Source organism: Coffea arabica, chromosome 2c (genome assembly GCF_036785885.1).
Source record: "Coffea arabica cultivar ET-39 chromosome 2c, Coffea Arabica ET-39 HiFi, whole genome shotgun sequence".
NCBI lineage: Eukaryota > Viridiplantae > Streptophyta > Magnoliopsida > Gentianales > Rubiaceae > Coffea > Coffea arabica.
Window position 1 is genome coordinate 67835228 of NC_092312.1, and position 26409 is coordinate 67861636.

The following is a 26409-nucleotide window of genomic DNA, read 5'->3' on the forward strand; positions in this document are numbered from 1 at the left end:
GATAATAGTTAAATACATGCAGGCGTCCCTAGTACCATGCAGCATCCGCATTGCAGGATGAAAAATATTCATTTAAAAACAATCAGTACCTCGTGTGTCAGGGCCAAATTATACAGAGCAACTAATGACAATTATTATTTGAAAAAGAATACATGATTATTATTAATAATAAATTTTCAGCAGCATTAACTACCATATTCAGTTTTTAAAATGCATATTTTTATATTACTTCTGCACAGGTTTTGACAACGCGACAATTACTAGTCGTGAATTGTAATTAACCTTAAATTCTCCGGAAAAAAAAAAAAAAGGGTAGCAGAAACGCAAAGATTGTTTGTTAATAATCAGTCGATCCCGTTTCCCCAGTGAAAGAAGACAGTAGAAAAGAACTGAAAAAAAAACACATGAAAAAAAACCTTTTGCTCGTCCTGATGGTTCTGGCTTTGCTCCTACAAACCTAAAAGATACTACTACAAAGTAATGGCTGATTCAGAGAACACATTTGAATTTGTGGAAGAAAAATTGGACTTAGTCCGAAGATATTTGCAGCAGACGTTAAATGCCTTGGTGGCAAAAGAGAAGAAACTACAAGAAGCTCAAGAATCAGTGGTAAGAAGTTCAGAAAAACTCAATCTTTTCCAAGAATATACGCAGGAGCTGCTAGAAAAAGCCGCGGAGGAGGAAAATTTGTCTCATTTTCTAATGGTGGAAAAGGGGTGTGAAGAGTTGGAAATGAAAGGGACGAAACTGGACTTGATTCAAATGGATGTGATGATTAGGCTAGAAAAATTGAATGAGGAGGAGAAGTTGATGAAAGTGCTTTTAGGAAAAGTGGAATGTATGGGGAGACAACTTGAGGCCATTAAAAAATTGGGTTATCATGGCTTTAGGGCATTGTGCTTGCAAGAAAGCCAAGCTGAGGATTGTGTGAGAAAGCTCAAATTGATTGAGGGTCAGGAGGTTCAGAGTAGTAAACAGCTGCTTGATGATGAGAAAGGGGAAAATTTGAAGAGAATTGTGAAGGAAATTGAGATGAGGGGTAGAGTTCTGGATCTAAAGAGAGCGGAGCTTGTTGCTATAGAGAAGCAACTTGATCAGAGAGAGAAGATTTTTAGTTTAAGGCTGAAGGGGATTGTAGCTAAACAGAAAATTATCGAAGTCAGAGAAAAGATTTTGGGTTCAAGAAAGGAAGGGATCACGTTTAATCGCAATGAGATTGAGATGAAAGATAAGAGTTTGGGTTTAAACCAGGAGCAGATTGAATATGAAGATAATGTGCTTGAAACGAGAGAAAAGATTTTGGAATTAAGGCTGGAGGAGAATGTAGCTAAAGGCAATGAGCTTGAAGCCAGAGAAAAGATTTTGAAGTTGTGGAAGGAACTTGATTTAAAACGTGCAGAGGTTGAGTCTGTTCCGAGATCTAAAGAACAATGTTCTAATGAGCCTAATTCAACAAATACAATTCCATCAGGCAAAGAAATGGGACAGAAAAGCAGGAAAAGGGAATGTATGGAGATGAATGGAAACTGCGGGAGTTTAAAAGGACGTCGTCTTGTTGAGGAAATCTTCTGCTGTAGGGAAGACAATCTAGTTGAAGAAACTATAGCATATGATCTTAATGAGTTAGGCTCTGCTCATTCAGGGAATTCTGATTCAAGATGTGATCGTAATAGTCCAGGTTCTGCCAATCCAGGGTTCGGTTCTGCTTTGGTTTATTCAGAATTGATACCTGATCATAAGGAGTTCGATTCAAACTCTACTGCTTTAAGTTTGGGTTTGGGGTCTGATTCAGCTGCTGGAGACACTTCTAGTTTATATGCATATGAGAATCAGGTTAAGTTAGAAGAAATTAGTGAATTGGGAAATGATGCTGAACAGATTCATGGTCATGATGTTGGTAAAGCATACACACATTCAACAGATATTTCAGATTCACGTCCAACTGTTTACTCTAATTTGTTGATAACTGATTTTGATAAGGACAAATTAAAAAGTTTGTCTGCTGGTCAAACATGGGCTTCTTATTCTGAAGATGACTTTCCAAGATCATACTTCAGGGTCCTAAAGGTGCTTCACAAGCCTAGGCGCTCTGGGCTTGTGAGGCTGCGCATTGTATGGCTCCAGCCTCTTCCAAATTACATAGCTTGGAAAAAGGTATGGAAGGAATTGAAATACGTTAATTTACCTATACATTGGAATGAGTGGATAGACACAGGCTTACCTGTTGGGTCTGGCGTCTATAAATGTGGGAAAGAACAGACTTTGTCATTATCTCTTGACAGTCTATCTGGTCGATTGTGCTGCAAAAACAAAAACAGTCCTTACTTGGTACATCCCGGTAAAGGAGAGACTTGGGCAATTTACAACAATTGGGATATTGTTAGGTGGACTTCTAATCCCGAAAATCATAAACACTGCAAGTTTGATATAGTTGAGATTCTTGGCAGAAATCCTAATGGCTTTAGAGTTGCTAAATTGGATAAAGTGGGAGGATTTGTGAGTTTATTTCAGAGAAGTAGCCAAAGTTCATTTCTGATAGAGGACCAGGAGCTCTTTAGGTTCTCGCACAAAGTGCCCTCTTTTAGGATGACCGGCACTGAGAGACAAGGTGTGCCAAAAGGATCTTTTGAGCTTGATCCTAAAGATCTTCCTGCAGATTTTGTTGAGGTTGATAACATTCAGGTATAAAAGTTAAAAAAAATTCAGTTTCATTGTATTTGTCTAATATTTCTCCTCAGCAATTTTCAGTTAATCCTTTCAAACTACATTGTTGAAAGGTCTTGATTATGGCTAATACAGGTTAGTTAGTAAACTTATTACTTAACCTTTTAGCACAAAGATTTTTTTCGTATGCCTTGCAGCTAAACACTAAAAAAACTGGCCAACACAACGTGTTATTTTAGAGGAAAACATACTATTCAGCATGATAAGTAAGATTAAAGATACAGTTAGTGAATGTATTTGGAGTGTGGCCTAAGAGTTAAAGGATGCCAATCAAACTATTATAACACGCTTCTTAAGGGTATCCAAAAAAAAGTTCAGGAATTTTCTTAGTCTTCTTCTTTCTTCAACATTTTATGGATTGCATCATAGTATTTGGTTTAGGTAAACAGGAGTATCTCCCAGCCCCAAGTGATGTGGTAACTGAGAGAAGATCTTGCAAAGTGACAGCATTCTGGGTCTTTATTACCATAGACTTTCCACTGTGCTGAGAGAAGGCCTAAAGTCATATTGATTCTTGTGATATCTAATCCATCATCATTTGGTTTAGTTCTTAAAATTATAACATGAAAACAAGAATTTCCTCTGACATCTTTACCTCAATCTACTAGTTTATGCTGTTACCTCTCTGCCAGTTTATGATGTCCTTGTTCTGTCCAAATGCTTGCTGAAGATTATCTAATTTTGTCATCCAGCACTTTCCAATTTCTTTGTGGATTTTTAAGTTATTTGCTGTTTAACTGTATAATGCATAAAGTCTCGTTTGCATTGCAGGCATTGTTTAATTTTTTTCTCTTTTAAGTTTTGTTGACCCTTTGTATCTTTTCACAATTTTCTCCTTTTCCTTCTTTTCCTTTTTTTTTCATTTTTTATTATGCAAACTATGTGCCTGAGGTCCCTTCTGGTGCTGTATCTGATAGTGGCTTGTATGACTCTATTTCAGCAAACATGAGATATTTTCGTTTCATCTCTGGCCAGAATGGACCAATTGCTGTTGTGCGAAAGTTCACCCCTCTTTCACCTAGGATATTTTGTCCATTATCTCTGCTTCTGCATCCAGTGCTGTTCTTGTCTTTTTCTGTTCCTTTTCCTTCTAAGGTTTGAGAATAACTGAGTTGCCAAAACTCTCTTGTAGATTGTTTAGTAGCTAGGTGCAAAATTCGAGCTAGGTAGTGTCAACTTAACTTTCTCACAATTGGTAAAATTTAAATAACTCTGCCCTTTTGATATTCAGCTGGTTTTAAGGCGAAGTTAGACCAAATCTGACTTGTTCTTAACCTTTGTAACTGGAATAAATACTTGATAGAATGCTTTAATGGACTTTGTTTTGTGTAAAGAAAAGTCTCCAAGCTAGAACCTGAAGGTCCCCATTCCTAACCCGTCCTACCTCCACAAGGGTGATTACATCCACGTAAATAGGTGCAAATTGTGTATGCTTGCTCTCCGCTTGTTCTTTTTGACCTACTTGATTAATTTATAAGTTTGTTGACATGTTGGGCACTCCTCATAAAAAACATACCTTTAGGAAGCCTGCTTAGAGTGTTTGTATACCTGAAAAGATATTGTAGGCTACAACTTTTGTTATTTTCAGCTGATCTCTGCACTATAATGAATGCCATCATCTATAACATGGTAATTGTGTACGTCACAAGTATTAAGTTCATTGACATGATGCAGTTTTTAAGAGTTTCTTTTGTTATGTTATACTGTCAAAAACAAATGAAAAGAATTTAGATTGGATATTAGTAAATAAGCATGTGTGGATAAATTGCTTTGGGTATTTAAGCAATGTAATTTGTTCAGCTGCAAGGTAGACGTCAAATTGTAGGCTTAATTGAATCTAGAAACTAATCGAAAGTGTATCAGTGCTTATGGTGCTTGGACTTGTTTAGCTGTTGACTTTAGTGAAGTAGTTGTCTCTATTGGCAAGTCTTTGCCCGTATATTCTTGCCTGAATAGCATGACATGAAGACTGCCTGAACGTCCATGGTCTTTCGCATCCTTGCAAAATGAAATGAGTTCAAATGAAACAACCATGTGCCATGGCAAAGGTCACGCTAAGTAACAGTATTCTGTTAACTTTTTTCCATTTCCTGGCAAATGGTTAAGGCGGTTTAATTTTCAATAATTGACTTTCAGCATATTTCAGTTTTGTAATGGTTTAGAGATTCAGTTCCTTTCGCTTGTTTTGTTCATATGAATTATCCCTTTTGTCTTATGATTCTTGTGATACAAGCTAGTCTCTGCTTTTATGGTTCTGATCCCATAGTCTGCAGGTTAAAGTTGTCTACTAGTAAATTTTCTCAGCCAATTTTGATTTTAGCAATTTAACTTCTGTTGTTGGTAAAAAGATATTTTACGAATTAAGGAAATGATTGTGCTAGATGAGGTTGTTTTTGGTTGGACCATAACATAAGGTTTCAGGTTTCAATTTGATGATATATTCACGAGTATCTTAAATTATTAACTCGGATGAAGAATGATGTTAATTCTCCTAGATGTTTCCCCACTCAAGTTTAATGGTTAAGTATGTCTATTAGACAAATATTTTTTGCAAAAGGTCTTTTTTTAATCTCTGCTGTGTACAGTGACGGAGCCAGGAACCAATATTTAGTTAGGGCAATAATCATTTGGGTCAATAACACATCATTTAAGTTTTAATTATTGGTTTACAAAAAGAAAAAAAAATGTACCATATAGTTATATAAAACTTCTTGCGGATCCTTGTCTGTTTAAGTGGTATTTTTTCACTTTCAAATAGTATAGTGGCAAAAGTTTTTATTTTTTTAGGGAGGCAATGTGAGAGTAAAAGGAAACTTTTACTACAAAATTAGGGGTTGCAAATGTGAGATAAGTTGAAAAGTTTTGAAAATTGTAAATGTCAGAACTAACTTTTAGGGAATTGCCCACCCTCACACTAAGGTGGTTCCGCCACTGGCAGTGAAAATATGAGACAAATCTAGGTTTCTTATGTTTTTGCTATAGGATTTTGTTCTTCAAGTACCTGAGTTGCAGAGATATTATGCATCACAAGCTGGTAGCATAGTTGTCTAACTCAATCTTCGTTACGGTGCCGAAACCACTCTGGTGTGGAAATAACTGTGCTGTGCTATGCATCCTGTCAATCCACCTAATCATTTTATGCTGGAATGAAACAGTAGAAAACTTTTTGACACAGCTGTAAAAGATGAATTTGGATGCATCTAAACTAATAATTTGGAATCTTAGTGCTTGCTGAATTGTCTGCGCAATGTATTGAACTGTTGTTTTATACAAGGCCAGACATTGATGGAAAATTTGTAGCTTTTGTTCTTGCAAATAGTGTTAGTTAGCATTTCTAGACGCTTGAGTAGTTGGTGGAATAAAAATAAATGTTCTTCAGAGGCCCATTTTCCTGCAGTGCCACTCCCAATTGTGAATTGGGGTGGGAGGTTGTTGTTGGAGGAAAGGGTGCAGGTACAATGAGCAATCAACCTCGTTCTTAGGTCAAGAAACCAAGCCCTTTGTCATTGATTTTCAGATGCTGTTTAACTCAAGTACAGCAATAAAGCTTGATTTACTGTGGTTTTGTCGTTCTAATTGGAAATGCATCATCAGCAATGCCATTTGATTGACTAACCTTGGATGTTGATGGTGCAGGCGTAGTTGTTTTGATATTGCATGGCTTAGAGTTGGAAGAAACCTTGGTTGCTAGAGTTCCAGTGCTAAGAGGGTAAAACGTGATGCTCAATTCTTGGTGTATCTATCCACTGGCGAATTGTGCTAATTGTTTTTATATCCGTATCTGTTAACTTTATAGTTTATACCTTTCTACATTGTTGAATATTTCCAATGAAACATTTACATTGGTACAATCTGTTGGTGCTGAAGTTTGCTTGCACAAAGCGCCTTTGGAGACAATTGATGCAATTACAGTTTAAAGAATACACAAGTACTACAGTTTCTTGTCATATCCTTGATTCAGACTCTACCACTTGAAGCTATTTGTGTTCATAGAACAATTTATGGACACAATGGAAGCAGTGGGTAGCTATGGGATGTACACTTTTAGGGGCAAATTCTGTCTTAAACTTTTTCTGAATTCTGTCTCTGAAATTGGACCACTCCTTTGCTTCAGAACAAATTTGGTATTAGAGCTACCAATTCTTGGCTAGCAGGTCATGGCAGAAGAAAACCAGAAGGCCCTTTTTCCCCAAGGATGCCACCTATCTTTGCTACCAAGATTTTGAATGTTTATGAAAATTAGAGTCATGATGTTCAACGTTACATGTTCTTGTAGAATTTTTAGGAAATACCCCCCCATTGAGCAACGAGCAATAAAAATTAATCTAACATCATTTTTATTGACAAGAATCGCTTAGCTTTAACAACAGTTGCTAATAGATTTAATAAAGGTTAATGATCTCTATTCAAGTGAATTATTAATTTGTTGCTTTTCTAGTAAATTATCCTCTGCTGTTCATAAAAAAAAAAATACATGAAAATTGCACCCTCTTTATTAATGTATAAAACGCTCCATTGCCCTAATAAGAAATTTCCCTAGATTTTTTTATAGGAGGAAGCTGGCTAAAAATTTTGGAAGGAGATGATAGAACTTAAGAGAACTGGTGGTGATGAAATAGTGTATAAATGGTTTGAATAAAGGGTAAAGTACATAAAACCCCCCTGTGGTTAAGGAAATTGACACGAAACCTCCTCATTTTTTAGAAACTCCCACTTAACCCCCCTGTGCTTTGGACTTGTTTGGATTTTACTTGCTAACCGGCTGGGGAGCTAGCGAGTGATATTTACGCGACTTAATGGTAACTTGTGTCTAGCAGAAACTCATTTCATTCCAATTTTGTCCTCCATGTCTCTTCCAAGCTTGCACCCACCATAGTTGTAGATCTGCAAATGAAAAATTTCGACAGAGAGATGAAAAACGAAGACCCAAAAACGTAAAGAGCTCAGCGCAACTTTGGATGGATCAAGAAAAGCTTTGGAGGGGCTAAATCAGCTATCATTTCAAGGAAGAACCCAAAAATGTCAAACTCCCAAAATTTTGGCGGTCGAATTCTTCTGGGCCTTCAGTGGTTGTGGATAATTTGAGGGCGTATTTGCAGATTTATTGACGTGGCTTCAACATTGGGGCTTGATTATGATATATCTGATCATGGTTTTCAGCTTTTTAGGAATTGTTCTTCTGCTGCTTGCTTCAGAAATCGAAGCGGTGAAGCTCTTGCTCAGGCCATCAGAGAAGCTCAAGAACCCAGAACCCTCCAGGTATATGGCATTATAATGGGTTTGGGCCGTAAATATATTTGATCATTACCTTTTCATAATAATATGCTTGTTCAGGCCATTCTCTCTTTGCATCTCTCTCTCTCTTTTTTTTCCTTTCTTTTCTTTCTTGGGAAAACTGAAGAAAAGAGAGAGTGAACGGCCGAAGTCAATGGTCCCAGGTCTCCGAGTCAGCCCGCGCTTTTTCGAAGAATCCTACACCCATGGGCATACGGCCTGGCAGGCCTTCCCTTTCCGCCGGAGCTTCATGGGCGTTGCCCCGTTCCCCAATCAGATGTTTGGATGTGAGCTATACTCTGTGAGGAGCCAACCGGGCGTATGGCCTTGCCTTGCCATTTGACCTCTCTTCCCGTGTGACTAGGAATGCTCAGTGACAACCTCTCAATTGTCACCGCCTGGCCTCTCTTGCTACCACGGTAGCACCTAGTGTGGTCAGCACCAATCGTGTTCGGGCAACGAAGCTTACACTCATTCACATTGGTTCATCCTGCTATGCCCTGGGCCTTTTGCTCTTCTAACGTAAAAGGTGGCCGGCCATTCGTCAAGGCCCAGGAATCCGCTGGACATCTCAGCGGCGGGATTTGATACCCGCATCCGATCGAAGTTCCATTTGAGTGCCCCCCTAACATAAAGGAGAGCTGTTTCTAGGTGGGTCGCTTTGCGCAAGACATTGCTTAGGACCAACGGGTCACACGACAGGTGCACGATCCACTTTGCACGTTCCCTCCTTCGTCCCTTCGCCTATCGGCATGGCAGGCAAGCTACCTTGATCCATCTTCGGCTTCGATTTGTTATGCTCAGAAGCTCCAACAAGCCCTAAAGTCTCTTGCCGCCTAAAACTCTGCCAAGAGAGCGCTGCTTTACGTTTGATCCTATGTGCCCAGAGAATGCTATCGACTATTGCATCTGTAACTTTTCACATATTATATATGAGGGTATTTTTGGTATTTCATATTATTACTGGCTCCCCAGCCGGTTGGCAGGTAAAATCCAAATAAGTCCAAAGCACAAGGGAGTTAAGTGGGAGTTTCTAAATAATGAGGAGGTTTCGTGTCAATTTCCTTAACCACAGGGAAGTTTTATGTACTTTACCCTTGAATAAATAAGGAAGCATTGGACTTTGGTCCAATGATCAAGGAGAGCATCTTAGAATTCTCCCCTGCACTAGATTGGGGTTCATATTTAACATTATCGTGGAATTCGACCCACAATAATCAATAGCAAAAACATGAAAATTAAAATCGAGGATTATCCCCAAAATAAATTCGTCTCAAAGAAAAAGTTCACTTCCATGGGTTTAACCTTTTTTTTTTTGTAATTATAAGGGAAAATCGTTCAAAACGTCCCTTGCATTTTATAAAATGACTTTTTTCGTCCCTCACTTTTAAAAGTGAAATTTTAAGTCACTTACAAATTCATATTAATCAAATTTGGTCCCTACCTAGGTTTCTGATTAATTTTGGCCAAAATCTACCATGTGCCTTTCACGTGATCATTTTTTAAGAGCAAAATTACTAAATCAAATTTTACAAAATCCAATTCATAGTCCCTTATATTTCACAAAATGAATTTTTTTCATCCCTTATATTTTTCAAAATGGATTTTTTTCATACCTCATTGATCATGTGTATAAATAGTTTTTTTTTTCTTTATACCCATGCATATATCTATTTGATTTCATCTGAATAGTACGAATAGCATGTAATATATTTCTATTTGATTTCACCTAAACAGGTTAATTGTAATTGTACACATGCTATTCAGTAGATACATACAGGGGTTTAAAACTAACAATTTTGTTTTAAACCCATGTATATATTTATATGATTTCACCATGTGAATCTATTCAACATTTGTGACTTTTCTCTTTTGGTAATAATTTATTTATTGAATTGTATAATAAGCCTATCTAATTAATGTGTCCTAACTCGAATTCTATAGTCATGCTAACAAATTGCAGTTTAAATTTGAAGTTTCTACTGGCTACTTTTAAAACCGCAATTGCAGTCTTGTGATTGTTTTAAAATTTGAAAATACCAATCACTTACTTCTTTTTGTCATATTTTTCCTTTGTTTATTTTTTCTGTCCAAATTTAATTCGATATAAACATTCGATAATATTTAGGATTAACTGTCTTCTTTATTTTCAATTTTTGAGTAAAAGAAAATGAATATAAATAAAAAAAAACTAACAATTTTTTTAAACCAATGGATATATCTATTTGATTTCACCTAACCAGTGCGAATAGCTGTAATATATCTCTATTTGATTGATTGCGAAATCAAATAGAGATATATTACATGCTATTCGTAATGCTCAAGTAAAATCAAATAGATATATACATGAATTTTAAAAAAAATTTATTTGCACACATGGTTAATAAGGGATAAAAAAATTAGTTTTGAAAAATGTGAAGGATGAAAATATTTATTTTGTGAAATGTGAAGGACGAAAAAATTCATTTTGTGAGATGTGAGGGACTATGAATCAAATTATGTAAAATTTGATTTGATAATTTTACCCTTAAAAATGATCACGTGCAAGGCACGTGGTGGATTCCGACAAAAAACTAGTCAAAAATCTAGGTAGGGACCAAGTTTGGCTACTGTGAATTTGTAAGGGACATAAAATTACACTTTTAAAAATGAGGAATTAAAAAAGTCATTTTACAAAATATGAGAAACTTTTGAATGATTTTCCCTAATTATAATGTACACTACATTTAATGCACCATCAAAGTATTGCATCTTCCATTCTTATCTTTACTTTTTTAATTGTGGACCATACATAAACATTATTAGTAATAATACTATAGGAATTTCATTAAAAAGTGGACTCTTGCTTTTGGAAAAAAAAAAAGTTTTCGAAAATGGACAATGTTTTAGGACAAGAATCTTATTGAAAGTATGCACTTTTTCTGAAACGGAGAACGGAGAGTAATATATTTTTGAATATTTAGAGTTGGAATCCTTTACCTTATATTGACTAATTGACATATCTAAACAAATTTACTCCAAATTAAGGAGGAGATCAAGCACCATTAACGGTATTTTGTTTTAATCTTTTACTCCAATTAGGGAATTAAAGTTGAACTCGTGTTTCGTGGACGGATTTGGCTCATTTTCAATGAATTCTCTTTCCATTTCCCACCATACACATCTATATGGATTACATTTTTTTTTTTTTAAGTGTAAGTAGGAGGACTCGAAACCGAGACTTCTCACTTACATTCCCTCTCCCCGTACCACCCAACCCAACCCTCCCCCCATCTATATGGATTACATGTGTCTTCATTTACTAGAAAAGTATAAGATCACTTTAAATTTGTCTAATTCGAATCCTTGTTAATAAATGAAAATAGATATTATATATCCAGATATGCGTTGTAAAAAATGGAGAGATAATTCACTGGAGAGAAACCAAATCCCTTGGTGAACTTCTTATCTCCATTGTTGACCATTCACACAAACTCTTGGGCTCGTTTAGTGAAAATATAAAATTGGAAAGTAATAGATTTACTTATTGTTAAACTCCAATGATTGTATCGTCTCTTTTAAATAATCTCTTTCTTAATTATTTAAATTTGTAATTAATTGAAATAAAAAATTTTGAATTTTTTAAATTCTTTCTTGGATCTTAATAGATAATTAGATATCATCGAAAAAATATGCCTAAACGGGGTACTTTTCTTATGTTTAAAAAACTACTAGATCCAACGCCACAACCACATATGAACCACCACCATAGCTGCCGATAAAGTGGTAAATCTATTTGTGAAGCAAGGCTGTTGCACCACATTCATTTCATTTCAATCCACTTCCAATCTTATCAATTTTTGGCTAAATCCCAAATATATTTTTTTAAATGCTCCTCTGTCTTGGGTTATTGGGTGTTTTGAAAATGTTTTTTTTTAAAAAAATTTTTAAGGATAGGAAAATGGTAGAAAAACAAAGGAAAAGAAAAGATTGTAAAACCTAAGCTCTAGATGCATTTGGATAAAATTTTTTAAATTGTTTAATATTGTGAAGAGTTATTAGAATGATCTTCGGCGTTGATTGTGGATAATTGTAATTTAATTTTTTGTCTCAAGACAAAACAAGAAGAAAAAAGGAAAGGGTAGAGTGTGGTTGCATTTTTTTAAATTTAACTTTTATTCAAAAATTAAAGCAAACCTTAAGGAGGTAAATATAGTTTGATGTTCGAGTTGATCAGATAATTTGGGGTTCAATAAAAGCTAAACCGGATATAATTAAACGTCAACTGTCAACATTAATTGGCTAATGACAAGGGTGCAAATGTTATTGGGAAAAAAAATGTGTCAATGTTCTAAATTGGTCCGGTTAATGGGGTAACAATAGTTTCTACAAATCATAGGCTCCATTAATATTTAAGACAAATCTAAGAGAATGTGGACGTAAATTATCAAATTTTTTGTGTAAAAAAATTTCAAAATTAAATGTTTTAAAAAAGCGAGATCACTATGCCTTCCCTAATTTACCAATAAGAAATCACACTAAATTATAAAGGTTTTTCTAATAGGTACTCAATGGGCACTTATTAATACATTTAAAATTTACCTAACTTATCATCTACATATATATACATATAAATATATATACACACATATTTATATACATTTATATACTTTTCTTATTTAATTTTACCTACCCTCTCTTGTATTTATTTACTTTATCTAATTAATTTTACATTTTCAAAAACATGATACCAAAAATATATCTTAACAAGTGCCCATAATAGATACAATTATAAAAACTAACTGTTAAGATTTTTCCTTCTTAGATTTAGAAAGGTGTCAGCAGAATAAGAGCTCCACTAAACTTAAACAACAATAACAACCAAGAGAATAGTCCAGCTGCAAGAAAGGATTTAAAATGAGACGACGTCGTTGGTAAGTCAGCTAGTAACAGTTAAAGATTATGTCAATTGAATTGGTTGAAATAGTGAGTTTCCCTCTTCCTATCAATGTAACACAATTCTTTTGATTGCCAAATCACTCTTTTTCAAATGTATTTTTTAAAATCAATTTTTCTTTCCTTTTTTTTATTTTGGTTTGGGTTAAAGGGAACTTTTTTATTTGATTTTTTTTAATCAAACCAACATAATAATAATTCTTTCATTAGTACCAAAAAAATTCCTTTTGTGGTCCTCAAATCAAAACCCGGTCCAATTCAGACTAATTGGAAGCTGCCATGATTTGTAACTTGTTCTATTTCAGTCTCTCAATTCTTTTTGGCCGCTTTAACCCCTCAACCGTTTTTAACGGTTTCAAGAAACACAAACCGCCTTCTGATTCTCTCTCTATATATTCCACACAAATCAAATCCGTTTCTTCCCTCCCTCAGACTTCACTGCAGTTTCTCCTTCTTCTTCTTCTTCTTCTTCGGAGTTTTTCTATCAAGAAAGTGAAAAGAATCAAGTGCAGAAATTTCAAGAAGGAAAGGAAGAACAAAAGAGTGAGAAATCGAACAGAAGCTCAAAGAAAATGTCGTCAGAAATTCAAGAACTATCTCCTCAAGGCCCGCTCCCTAACATCCGTCGCTGTTTGAATGACATCCCTGAAGAGGAATCGCTGAGACACATAATTCGCACAAGATTCGTCAATGGCATGGCTGAAGATTTCATCGCCATCATTCTGCGAGATATCCTGAAGGGTCTCTATCATCTGCATGTTAGCTTGCGATATGGTTATGAAAACACCAATGCCAGGGATATCTATGTTTCTACTGACCAAAAAGCCATTGCCATTGGACTAGCTTATGTAGAAACGAGGCCCTTAGTGCAGCCTGGAAATCCATGGGAATTAGGCAGGTCGGAGACTGACGGAATATGGGGTCTGGGGATTATAGCCCTGGAGTTGGCTTATGGTTCTTTACCAAGAAACTGCACTGGAAGAGAGCAATTGGTTTCTATGGCCAACAATCTGTTTAGAATCCTGAGTCTGAAATTGGAAAATGATGATGATGCTGATGATGAAAAGGAAAATGAGAAATTGATGATCAAATTGCCTGAGCTGGAGAAGCTGCTGGATGATGCTTATGTTGAGAGCCTGGTGAAAAAGTTACTAAAGGAAAAGAAAGACCGGGGGAAGATGAATCCTCTGGCATTTCTCAAGAATGCATACAAGAAAGTTGCGGACATCTTCAGGAAGAATGATGATGAGATTGGGAGAGAATTCTCAGGGGATTTCTTGCAAGTTGTGATGGAGTTGCTCGATAAAAAAACCCCTACTCCAGCACTTCTGATTCTGGCGCATCCCTTTTTACGGCGACGGCAGCCTAGTGATAGGGCAAGATTTGAACTCAGCATAAGAGGTGAAACCTGAAGGCTAAGGTCAAAAATTCCGGATCATCCTTTGATGATAGTGTTTTCTTGAATTACCCAGATTGATTTTTTCATGTTGTTCATACATCATCCATCCCCCTGACTGAGCAGTACAATTAGACTGTAAAGATTTGGATGATACTTAGATGGCACTGCTATGTCTAATTCCATCAATTTCCTGTTGGGAAATTGAAACTTTGCAGGAGTTGTTGACATAATTTCTTTTGTAAGACATTCATTCATAGTTGAAACTTTTCAGCCTGATCGTTTGTATGCATGCTTGATTGAAGCTGAACAATTCGTTCACTCTGTTTTCTGAAGTTAGTTTAAAAAGACAGTTTCAGAGTATACACATTTACTTGTGGCATCTGAAGGATTTGAAATCGCCATGCAAGTTTTTTAATGATACATGTTCTAAGTTCCATTATTTCTCTTACATGATGCATAAAGCATAATTCAATGTAATGTTCATGAATAATTGGAATACTCAAGGCCAATTCTGTAACCAAAACAATCCTCTGCAAATGATCTGATTTAATAATGGATGATGAATGTTTATGATTTCTACCTTCCAACATTATCAATTTCTGATTAGTTCCATCTGATGATTTTCATGCAAGATGCTCCATTTTGGGGCCTGCATAACACCTTCGTTACAGAATTGAATTTCAAGCTTTCCCATGTTATTAGATCCCTGTCAGAGAAACTATAGTTAGCAAATTTAGGCTCCAAATAACATTCAGAGGCTGCCGTCCTACCAAATCTTCATCAGCATTTGGTCAGTAATTCAATTCAATCTGATACACAATCCAAGTACCTTTTGACTTTGAAACTCTTTAGCCCATTCTGTAAGGGAGGTGGATCACTCTGCTTTTCCCTATTCTTGCTCATCAATTCATCTTTTTCTGGAGTAAACTTTCTGGCCTCCATGAAGGTATAATATTATGATTTTCTAAAAGAAATAATACTTGATATTGGGGAATATATGTCAAAATGGCGCACAAAAAATTGATATTATTAGAACACTTAACTTTTAGGAAAATATTTCACATCGTTATATAAATGGCTCGAGTTCAACTATTTTGAGATGTGACGTTTAAAGGCGTTGTCCCAATGAACTACTGAAATTACGCCTTCTTCTACCAATTTCCAAGGCGTGAAACTGCGTAATATTAGGACCGTCTAAAAAGTATTTGGTAAACAAAAAATTATATTAAAAAAATATCAATTTCGAATCTATATTTACCATTTTTTCTCAATTGATGTTATTAATGAGAAGTTGAATGTTAAAAGAGATTTTAATTTTTTTATATTTGAAACAAATACAAATGTGGTTTTTCCTGGCAATACAAATATCTTTAAATCGATGTGTTTGAATTGATTTTTATCCACTACTTGATATTCAATTCCAAGTTCCATGAAAAATATAATCAAAAAATAAATTCTTTTGTTAAACACAAATTGAATAGCTTCGAAAATAATTGGGACCAAAGTAAATGAATATAGATAGACATAACTCAGAAAAAGGGCAAAATTTCTTCAATCATTGAGCTATATTGAATTCTCTATTAAAATCAACATGTAAACAAATTCCAACTATATTGCAGGGTATATGAATGAAATTGTAAGGTATTTGGCTGGAAAACAGTTCAATTAATGCCAATAAAGTCATAGTTTCTTCTACTATTTAAATCAAATTTTATAGAAACTCCTTTTCGACTAAGACCCTGTTTGATAATTTAATTCAGCATTTAAATTTAATAGGTTCAGGTCTTAACATATTCACACGCGTTTGATAATCAAAATTAGAACATCTGAATTCATTATGGAGCACTGAATTTTCTAAGCAAAAATTGCTCCGAAAAATAAGTAATAAGCTATTCACTTATTATTTAATGTGATATACACTCAAACGTATCAAATTTATTATTTAACATTTTACTAATTTAATGGATTTCAGATTTCAAACTTCAGTTTTATCAAATCTCCCTAAGTTTGACATCTTTTTTATCTTCATGATCAATCCCCATGAAATTAGACTCAGAAATTTTCCTATTCATGCCATTTATTATGCATTTATTTATACAATTTGGATTTCTTTCCTCCCTATTCATGTTCACGATGAAGCTTGATAGAGTTAGATTGAATTCAAAAGGTTGAGCCCTTGTTGCATCTAGATTGCTAGGACTATCCACATCAAGTGTAAGGCTCCTTTGTGCTTTCTCTAATATGGATTTGCAAGTAGAGCTGTTAAGTTAATCGAGTAGCTCGAAAGCTCGTTAAAACTCGGCTCGTTAAGGCTCGAACTCGACTCGTTAATTTTGGTTAACGAGTCGAGCTCGAGCTCGAAACATGCTCGTTTAGTTAACGAGCCGAGTAAGCTCGGCTCGTTTGATACTCGAGTAGCTCGTTAGAGCTCGTTAATGAAGGGCATATTTGTCATTTTAGAAATCAAAATTATAAAATTTAAAAATTATAGGTTTTTATTAAGGTTAATTTGCACGAGCTCGAGCTCGAACTCGTGAAGCTCGACTCGTTTGTGATAAACGAGTCGAGCTCGAGCTCGAACTCGAGCCACATGTACATTTAACGAGTCGAGTTCGAACACATTTTAAAGCTCGTTTTCCTAACGAGCTCGAGTCGAGCTCGGTTCGAATTAAACTCGAGTCGAGCTCGGCAGCCAAATACTCGGCTCGACTCGGCTCGATTAACAACTCTGTTTGCAAGTACTTTCCTTGGGCCTCTACTCTCATATGTAATTTCTTTGGCAACTTTTAAAGAAAGTCAGTTAATGGTAAGCCTAATTCTATAACTAGTAACAAACCTAAATCGATTTGCTAATTGTCAAGTCCTCATCGGCCTGCAAAAAAAAAAAAAGGTCATCTTCATCAGATCAGCCAATGCCAAGTACCTTGCTTTTTGTTTAACTTATATGTGCAATATTGTTGATTTAAAATCAACAGTATTGAAAATAAACAATTGACATGCTTATTTATGAATTTTTAATAGAAAGTCTGATGAAAGGGGGTCTTTGTGCTATTCAATTAAATTTGAAGGGATGAAAGTAATATTTTTCTAAATTTCAAGGCGTGCCAATGATTGATTTTTACCCACCATTGAATAATTGTTTCACAAATAAATGATATCAATTATTTTGTCAACTTGGTCCCGAATTTGATTTGGCATTTAATATGAAAAAAATTTTAATTCAATCCTCAAATTTGACAATTTGTTTTTAGTTTTAATTAAGTAATGATAAATTTTTTTTTTTGATTCCATGTGGTTTGAATGATTTAACTTATTAACTTGCTTGAATTTAGTGAGAGTACTAATTTAAAATCAAATTGCAAAATTTGAAGATAAATCAAAGTTTTTTAAACATCAAGAATCAAATTGAATTTTAGAAAAGTTTAAAAACCACGATTGCTTACATATTTTTCACCCCCTCAATTAATTAACACACCATTATTAGCATTATTGACCCTTATACATTTTAATAGTACACAATACATTGAAGGCTTCATAGAGGATTAGTCAAATTACATCTACCTCCCTTAAAGTTTAGAGAAACTACCAACTAAGCCCCGAAGTTTGGAAAAATTACCAATACCCTCCTTGACCTAACAACAATTAAAATCAACTACAAGAACAAATAAAAAGAGCCAAGATAAATAACATATGCAAATCTGCGTGAATTTGGGGAAATTAGATTGCGTGGAAGGATTTGAGTTAATTTCACGCATTCCGTAACGGAAGCCAGACATTTGCTTTGTCTAGGGGGTTGTTTGTTAAACGTTTGCCTGGTCCAGAAGGTTGATGGTAAAACTGCCAAATCTTGGGGACCAATCGATAATAAGTCCAAACCCATCCAAAATTGTGAAATCCCTCTTCCGAGCCCAAAACTCAATTCTTTTCATTGTTAGATTTTTATTAAAACAAAATTAAAACTTACATAATATTTCCATCAGTATTAATTACCACAAAAATTCTTCGCACCATTCAAAACCCATCCAGTATTCCAATTCCCACTATTTGGAGGCTGCCATCATTCATCATTGGGCCACAAAGGAATAATAATAATAATAATAATTTTGTATTTTATGTATCTTTGTTGTTTGTTCTTATTGGGCTATCCTGTAACCGTCTTAACGGTTTTCAAGAGCGCAAACCAATCTCCCAATACACTCTCTATATACATTCGACCCTCAAGTCCCACTTCTTTCCCTCCCACCTCAGTTTTTCAATTCGCAGTAACCATTTCCGATCGTTTAGTTTCTTCTTCAAAATTTTCTATCAAGAAAGTGAAACGAATCAAGCCAAGAAACACCAAGAAAGAAAAGAAAAGCAACAAGAACATTGATCAGGAGCTCAAGGAAAATGGCAACTTCAAGTGATCCCCCGTCAGAGAAGGAAAGCCCATACATCCTTCCTACCACTGTAGGCATTCCTGAAGAGCAATCTCTGAGACACATAATCCATACAGCATTCCCAAATGGGATGCCTGAAGATTTCATAGCCATCATTATGCGAGACATTCTGGCTGGTCTCGCTTATCTCCATGTTTCCTTGTTTATTGGTCATAATGCCGTTAATTCCAGTAACATCTGTGTAGATACTAAGAAAGTTCTCAGCACCATGAAGCTTGCTTTTGATCCAGTGAAGCACTTTGTGGATCCTGGACCTGCATGGGGAGAAGGTAGATATCCCAATGACGGGATACGGGGTTTGGGGATTACTGCTTTGGAGATGGGCTTTGGTTCTTTACCGAGAAATTGCACTGGGAATGCGGATTTGGTTTCTTTGGCCAACAGTATGATCAGGATTCTGAAGCTGAAATTGGGCTATCCTGATGAGCAAGGAGAAGAGAAGGCCGAGAATAAAGGGAAGGAAAAATTGGTAATTGATGACGATCAGGAAGTGAAAGAGAAGGCAATGCAGAAAGGAGAGGGAAAGTTGGTGATTCTTGATGATCAGGAAATGAAAGAAAAGGCCATGCAGAAAGAAAAGGAAAAATTGGAATTTGCTGATGATCAGGAAATGAAAGAAAAGGCCATGCAGAAAGGAAAGGAAAAAGTGGAACTTGCTGATGATCAGGAAATGAAAGAAAAGGCCAAGCAGAAAGGGAAGGAAAAATTGGAAGTTTCTGATGATCAAGAATTAAAAGAAAAAGCCAAGGCGAAAGGGAAGGAAAAACTGGAAATTGCTGATGAAGAACTCAAGAACTCAACGATCAAATTGCCTGCACTGGAGAAGCTGCTGAACATTAGTTCTGTTGAGAGCCCTGAGAAAAAATTAATAAAGCAACAGGAAGGTCAGCAGCAGAAGAAGAAAGCTATGGCAGCGCTGGCACGAAAATTCAAGAATGCTATGAAGTTCTTTCTCAAGAATAAGAACAAATTGAACAATAATGCTGATGAGAGAGAATTCTCAAGGGATTTCTTGGAAGTGGTGTTGATGTGCCTCGAAGAACAAAAGCTGACTACAGCGAAGCAGATTCTGGAGCATCCCTTTTTCCAGAAGCCCGTTAATCTGCAAAAATTTGAGCGCAGCATGAGGTCGCGTAATTTCCATTGATGATGATAAATGATTTCTAGAATTAGCCAGTTTGATGCTTCTAATATTGCTATAACATCGCGCATTCCATTGACTGAGCAGTTCAATTAGGCCATAATGACTCGATAATACTTAGGTGGTTCTGTTATTTCCCAGTGGATCATTTTCTTGTTGCCAGATTGAAACTCTGTATGAGTTCTAGACTTTGATTTTCTTGAGTTCAGGAGTAGATGATGAGACATTCATTCATTCATTTCATTCATAGCTGAAACTTTTAGTCTGTTTGATCGTTTGCTTACTAGATTGAGAGCTGATCATTTTCTTTAAACAATATGATGATGATCAAGATGATGTTCATTAATACTCTGTTTTGCTCTGTTTTCTGATGAATACAATGGAGAAATGCATTGAAAGTTGAAAAGGATTATTGATTCAGATTGAAGACATAATTTGCAGCACTTGAAGGTTTTGAAAGCCCTTCAATCTAACTGCCGTTTTATGACGCATAAAGCATAATCAGATGTAATGTTCTTGAATAATTGGGGTAAACACAGCAATTTTTGCAACCAGAACAAACCTTTGTAAATTTATTTTGTTTTAGTGCTGGATGATGAATGTTTTGAGATTCCACCTTCCATTATTATCAATTTCTGATTTCCAGCTGAAAATTTCACCGTTTATCATAAATGTTACTACAATAAAGATAGTTACTCTACCTTTTTTTTTTTTTTGGGGGGGGGGGGGGGGGGGGTTGGGAGGGAGGATAATGTAAGGATCGCAGAGTCAAATGTTATAATTATTTGGTTGTCCTTGTGGTCGGTCTGTCTATCACCATTTTTGAAATTATAGTATTGAAAGAGGGGAATTTCTTGGGACTATCCGGACAATGATATATTTTTAGTTCTTGTGGTATTTTTAACTCATATTATTAATGAAAAATATATATCATGAGGATAAAAATACTACATTTCGTTAAAAAATAAAATACTATACAAAAGCAAACAATACAAGATATATTTCACAATCTTGTTCCATATTATGGTCCTCTCCAAGGACTAATTGAAAGAGGAAAGAAAAAGATAAAAGGGCTTGTACTAAGTACTGGCATATGCTTTAATGTGTTTTTTTTTTTTTTTTAAATAAAAAACTACCTTAAGAAAGATACATAATTAACTATGGATTGATTTTATTTCAAGCCATTCTTTTTACCGTGAAATTACAGAGATAATTTATGTGAAAATAAAGAAAGTTTTTTTCTTGTTTTATTTTATGGGAAAAATAAAGAAAGTTACATAAACTTAAAACAAAAACAAATACTGCAGAAAATAATTTTCAAAACCCAAGAGAAGTCAATCCACCTGTATCAAGTTTAACAAAAACAAAAAGCACTACAACCCGCATGCTTGTAGCTTAATTGGAGCTGTTTTGGATAGTTTATTATTTGTAAAAATTTATTTGATTACATTATAAACACAATTTTCAATCACTGTTTGAATTTTCTAATTATTTTTTTATCTTACATACATCACATAAAAAAAGTACTACAGTATTTTTTGAAAAATCTATCCCAAACAATCTCCCATCCAAACACACTAATCTAACATGTAAATTTTAGATTTCATGCATTCAAAATTATTTTTGGTTCATAAAACATGGATTTCAAACTTGCAAGGCAATTAAATTTGGGATGCTTTGGAATTAATTTTTCCTTTTACTTATAAATACCATATGTACTCTGCATTTGAAAGAAAGAAACTTTGAAAATTTCTCATTCAAATTCCTCTTCTCTAAGAAAATGATGTGAGAGACCAATTCCTTAGAGAGTTGAGATAGTAGTGCTAAAGCGGAAGTCATAAATAATGAAATTCACTGCAGTGCAAACAAAAGTAAAATTAATAGCATTATTAATAATTATTGGTAAAACCACAAAAAAAATATTAAAGAAAAAATAATGGCCAAGACAACCAAAGGTCAACATACTATAAACATACAATAACACATTCTCTTTCATTATACTTCCTATAAATGCATTTATCTGATTCATTAACTTTAAATCCACTGACAAATATAACTTGATCAAACTTTGAGTGTCACTTATTAGGTGATTGTTTCAATCCATACAAATATCGAGCTGTTTCATTTATACTTGTTCATTTAAATCACCATTAAGGAATGCCATTTTGGTAGTAAAAAAGGATCTCCTATTTTTAGCTAAAATTGAGAATATAACCAAGCTACTATTCACAAAACTCCATTAAGTACCTCAAGATCTCTCTTCAAAAGCTTTCAATCCGGCTTCAATTAGTTAACTAATTAAAGGATCGAGGATTCACATTATCATCAAAGTGGTGGAAGCTGCAAAAAAAGTACATTGCAGTTTCATTCTTCTCAAAATCTCTCTTTAAGTAGCAACTGGGGACATTTTTTATTGTGTGAAGAATAAGCATGGGATAAATCTAATAGGTAAATTACAAATTCCCCACTGAACGTTGGGGATACTTGCACTTTGCCCCTCCCTAGATGCAAATAATAGGCATTTTACCCTTCTAACTTTGCGTGAAAAATTCTCTGTTCTACAAAATAGTAGTAAAAGATTAAATATCCCTTCAATTGAAATTCTGACACCAATGCACTATTTGATTTGAGCAAACTAAATATCAAAAGATGATAAGAAAAAAAATCATTGTCAATATATAAGAAAAACACATAACTCAAGAAAAATGAGAGAAACACATGATATCTAAAAAAAATCAAGGGAAACGAGAAAGCTTATAGTATATAAAAGCAGGAAAATTCTTGATAAGTGAAAAATTAAATATTAATAAAATAAAACCACTCACATTATAATGGCGAGGATATAAATTTGACGAGAGAAAATGTTGAAATGTGAATAAAAATCTCTAAGATAAAAACAACAATAGCCATAAAGAAATGAAAAAAAAACTTGATGAGAGAGAAAGTCAACATCTAATTAAAGAAAAATAAAAAATGGAAAGATTTATAGTATATAAATGAAGGAAAAGAATTTGATGACAAAGAAGCTTAAAATCTAAATAAAAATAAAAAAAATAAAGTGGCACTTAATAAATGCCACTTTACTATAAATAAGGGAAGGTATTGAATAATGAGGGAAGGGTAAAATAGTCCACAAATTTTAACTATCACAAATTCACAATGTACTATGCTTAGTGGTTTGAAGCGTGCATTGTTTGCACTCAGAGTTTTAGTGCAAGGAACCCCCCATTAAAGGGCTCAACGCACAACGGGATAAGTTTAAAAACCTTCTCACAGTTGCACTAACGTCCCTCAAGATTTTAAAAGTTTTAGAGACCTCCCTTGCCATAAAATTGGGTCCCAATACTTATATCAAACCCAGTGAAATGACTATGGTGGCCTTACAGCCTAAAATATATTTGGCAAATTTTAGAGACCTCCCTCGTCATTACATTGGGTTCCAATGCTTATCCCAGGGCTAATGAAATGATTGTAGTAGTCTTACAGGCTATAAGATATTCGGCAATTAAGTGGATTTAATCAATTAAATCAGTAATTAACAAAATAAATAAAATAATCACAATTTAAAACTAAAATAATTTCTAATTTATCATGAGAAAAGGCATCAATTTCTAAATAATCACAATTTAGAGCTACAAAAATGCAATACTTGTTCAAGCCTTAGCCTTTTCTGAGGCTTGAATAGATCATATTTTGTTATTTCAATTCGTGGTTGAAACTAGTTTTCTTACAATATTTTTAGGGATTGCACCCTAATTCTTGAATCTAAACTCTTTGAAATTTACTCTCCAGTTGTTTGTTGCTGTTGTTATATAAGCAGTCCCGAAAGTAACTCTTACAAAGAGCTGTTACAAGTAGTTGTAGAAGTGTGAAATTGATGCTTTGCATTTGTCAACATTTGTACTTACACCTCCTAATTTTTTACTTTTACTAAAAAATAATTTATGCTTGTATACTAGATTAATTAGCTAATGTAACATATGAGGAACAATTCTTAAATCATATTGTCTTCTCTCTCCTGAATCCAATTTGTTATTGTTTGTTTTTGCGAATTGGGCTTGTCTTGTTACAAACTAACTTGTTTCAGGGGAGGTTTTGGGAATTTTTAAAACCTCAAGAGAGGCTAGTTCAATTATGAGAAACCTCAAAGGAGGTTTCTTATATACCTCCAACAAGGTTTTGACTGAAATTTTAGGAATAATTTCATAAACATCCCTTGAGATTCTTGCTAATATCACTTAACATCTCTAAAGATTCAAAAATAATCACTGAACCCCCTTATACCATATCTTTTGTAACAATATCACCTTAATATCATTAAAATATTCTTCAAATAATCATTTAAGGAAAGAGATCTCTTTTTCTTTCAACTCTACTACTTGGTGTTATTTTATGTTGGATTTTTGGGTTTAATTGCAACAATAATTGTTAGAATAGTATTTTATTTTCTATTTTTGTTTTTTAGATTAGTTATACCTACATAATTGTTAGAATAATGAAGGAAATTTTATATAATTTTGGTATAGGAAGACTAAGAAAGTGGAGGAGATAGATGTTTGAATGCAGAAAAACTTGTTAGTATAACTAATTTTTTATGAATTTTGATTTATTATCTTCAAATCTTATCACAAAAATAATTATTAGAATGACGAGGATAATTTGATATAAAGTTGACATAGGATGACAAAAAGTGGGGAGAAGGTTGTTTAAGTAAAAAGAATAATTATTATAATAGCCATTCCTTATCGATTTTTATTTTCTTCTTTTCCAAATTTTTTTGCACAATTAATTGCTAGAATAGTAGGGATAAATTGATATAAGTTGGCATAAAATCACAGAAAGCAAGAGAAAGAGTGCTTAAGTGAAAAATATAATTAGGAAATCCATTGTTTATGGATTTTGGTTTTTTCTCTACCATTTTTTTTGTTCTTTTGCCTAAATAATTGATGTCGAAGCGTAATCTAGGTGGAAAAGTTACATGAACAGGTTTTGACAAAATCATTGTGTTTGGATATCAAGAATTTTTTTAAAAAAAAATTAGATTTTGTTTTGCTTACATCATACACATAATTTCCAACCACCTTTTTATTTCACATATATCACATCATAAAAAGTGCTATTTCAAATAATCTCCTATCCAAACAAACTCACAACAGGCATTTGTCTTATAAATATTACTAGTAATGTATTTTGAAATTTTTTTTTATAACTATTACTAGTAATGTATTTTGATAGGAGATTATTTAGGATAATTTTTTGAAAAAAAATATTATATCACTTTTTTAATGTGGTGTATATAAGATAAAAGGATGGTTGAAAAATATTTTCATAATGTAAGCAAATAAATTTTTGCAAATCATACACTATACAAAAAAACCTATTGATTTTAGGCAAATGAGAGAAAAATCTCTCAAGCAATTGCAATAACCAATATTACCTGACAAAAGTTGAGTAGTAAATAATGAAAAATGACTTAGGTTTTGCCTATTTATAGGCTACGAGGCTTGTTTGTTAAAAAAGGGGAAATTTTTCCGTACAAACACTAAATAAAACTGAAGTCATGTAATTCCACGTCATGGATCCGGCACCGGATCCGTTTGGGCGGATCTAAAGACATTTTTTCAACATCGTGATTCAGCCCGGGATCCCTTGCTCAAGAGAGCTGGATCCTAAACTGGATCCAAGATTCCAAGGTAGAAACTTGGCCCGCCTGTGCCGTCGATCTAGGCGGTTAGGGATCCAGGGTTGGTTCCTTTGTGCCAGCAAGCGAATGTGAATTTCTTCCTTCAGGCCTCCTTTACGCGATCCAACTAAGTCCAATAAGCTTTAGAAACTCGTTCCACATCAATAATTGTTAGAATAACAAAGATAATTTGATATAAGGTTGGTAGAGAAGAATTAAACGTAAGGGAGAGAGATGTTTAGGTGTAAAAATAGTTGTTACCACAGCCCTTTTTTTTTTTTTTTTAATGAATTTTGGCAATTTCTCTTTTTTTTTTTGTCTAAATAAATTTTAGATTAGTAAGAGATTCACAAAAAATTGGCATAGGAAGACTAATAGCCATTGTTTTTATCGACTTGTAATTTTTTCCTTCCAGATTTTATTTGTGTGAATAAGTATTAAAATAGCAAGGATAATTTAATACACGATTGTTATAGGAGCATTAAATAATTGGGATGGTTTATGTGTAAAAAAATTTGTTAAACAAAACCATTTTATTTTAATAATTTCCATTTTTCTCTCCCATATCTTTTTTTTTTTTTTGGTCTAAAGAATTGTTAACGTAGCGACGATAATTTTATCAATTCATGTGTTGCAAGGGTGATTAGTGGTGCCATATGATTGACATGCCATGGTAAGTAAGTGATATTTCTAAAATTCCAGAAGCACTAATTAACTGAAAATCTCGGGAAGTTTCTAAAGTTCTAATGTACAGATAAAAAGTTTCCCCCATGTAATTTCGCAAGCTACTACTATTACTACTAATAATCATCAA

General features: G+C 34.2%; 1 protein-coding gene and 1 long non-coding RNA gene across 2 annotated transcripts; both read left to right on the top strand.

Moving 5' to 3' along the window:
- Nucleotides 1-360: 360 nt before the first annotated feature.
- Nucleotides 361-6671, top strand: LOC113727526 (uncharacterized). The gene is made up of 2 exons (XM_027251750.2): nt 361-2682; nt 6361-6671. Exons 1-2 carry the CDS (start codon nt 481-483, stop codon nt 6364-6366), a joined length of 2208 nt encoding a protein of 735 aa, XP_027107551.2. The 5' UTR covers nt 361-480; the 3' UTR covers nt 6367-6671.
- A 765-nt stretch (nt 6672-7436) lies between these two features.
- LOC140035401 (uncharacterized) lies at nt 7437-8953 on the top strand. The gene is made up of 2 exons (XR_011839573.1): nt 7437-7983; nt 8059-8953. It is a non-coding gene; the product is annotated as an uncharacterized lncRNA (long non-coding RNA).
- The last annotated feature ends 17456 nt before the right edge of the window (nt 8954-26409 follow it).

What these genes read in the sequence shown, in the direction of transcription:
- LOC113727526 (XM_027251750.2), top strand. Translation starts at nt 481, where the DNA reads ATGGCTGATTCAGAGAACACATTTGAATTTGTGGAAGAAAAATTGGAC.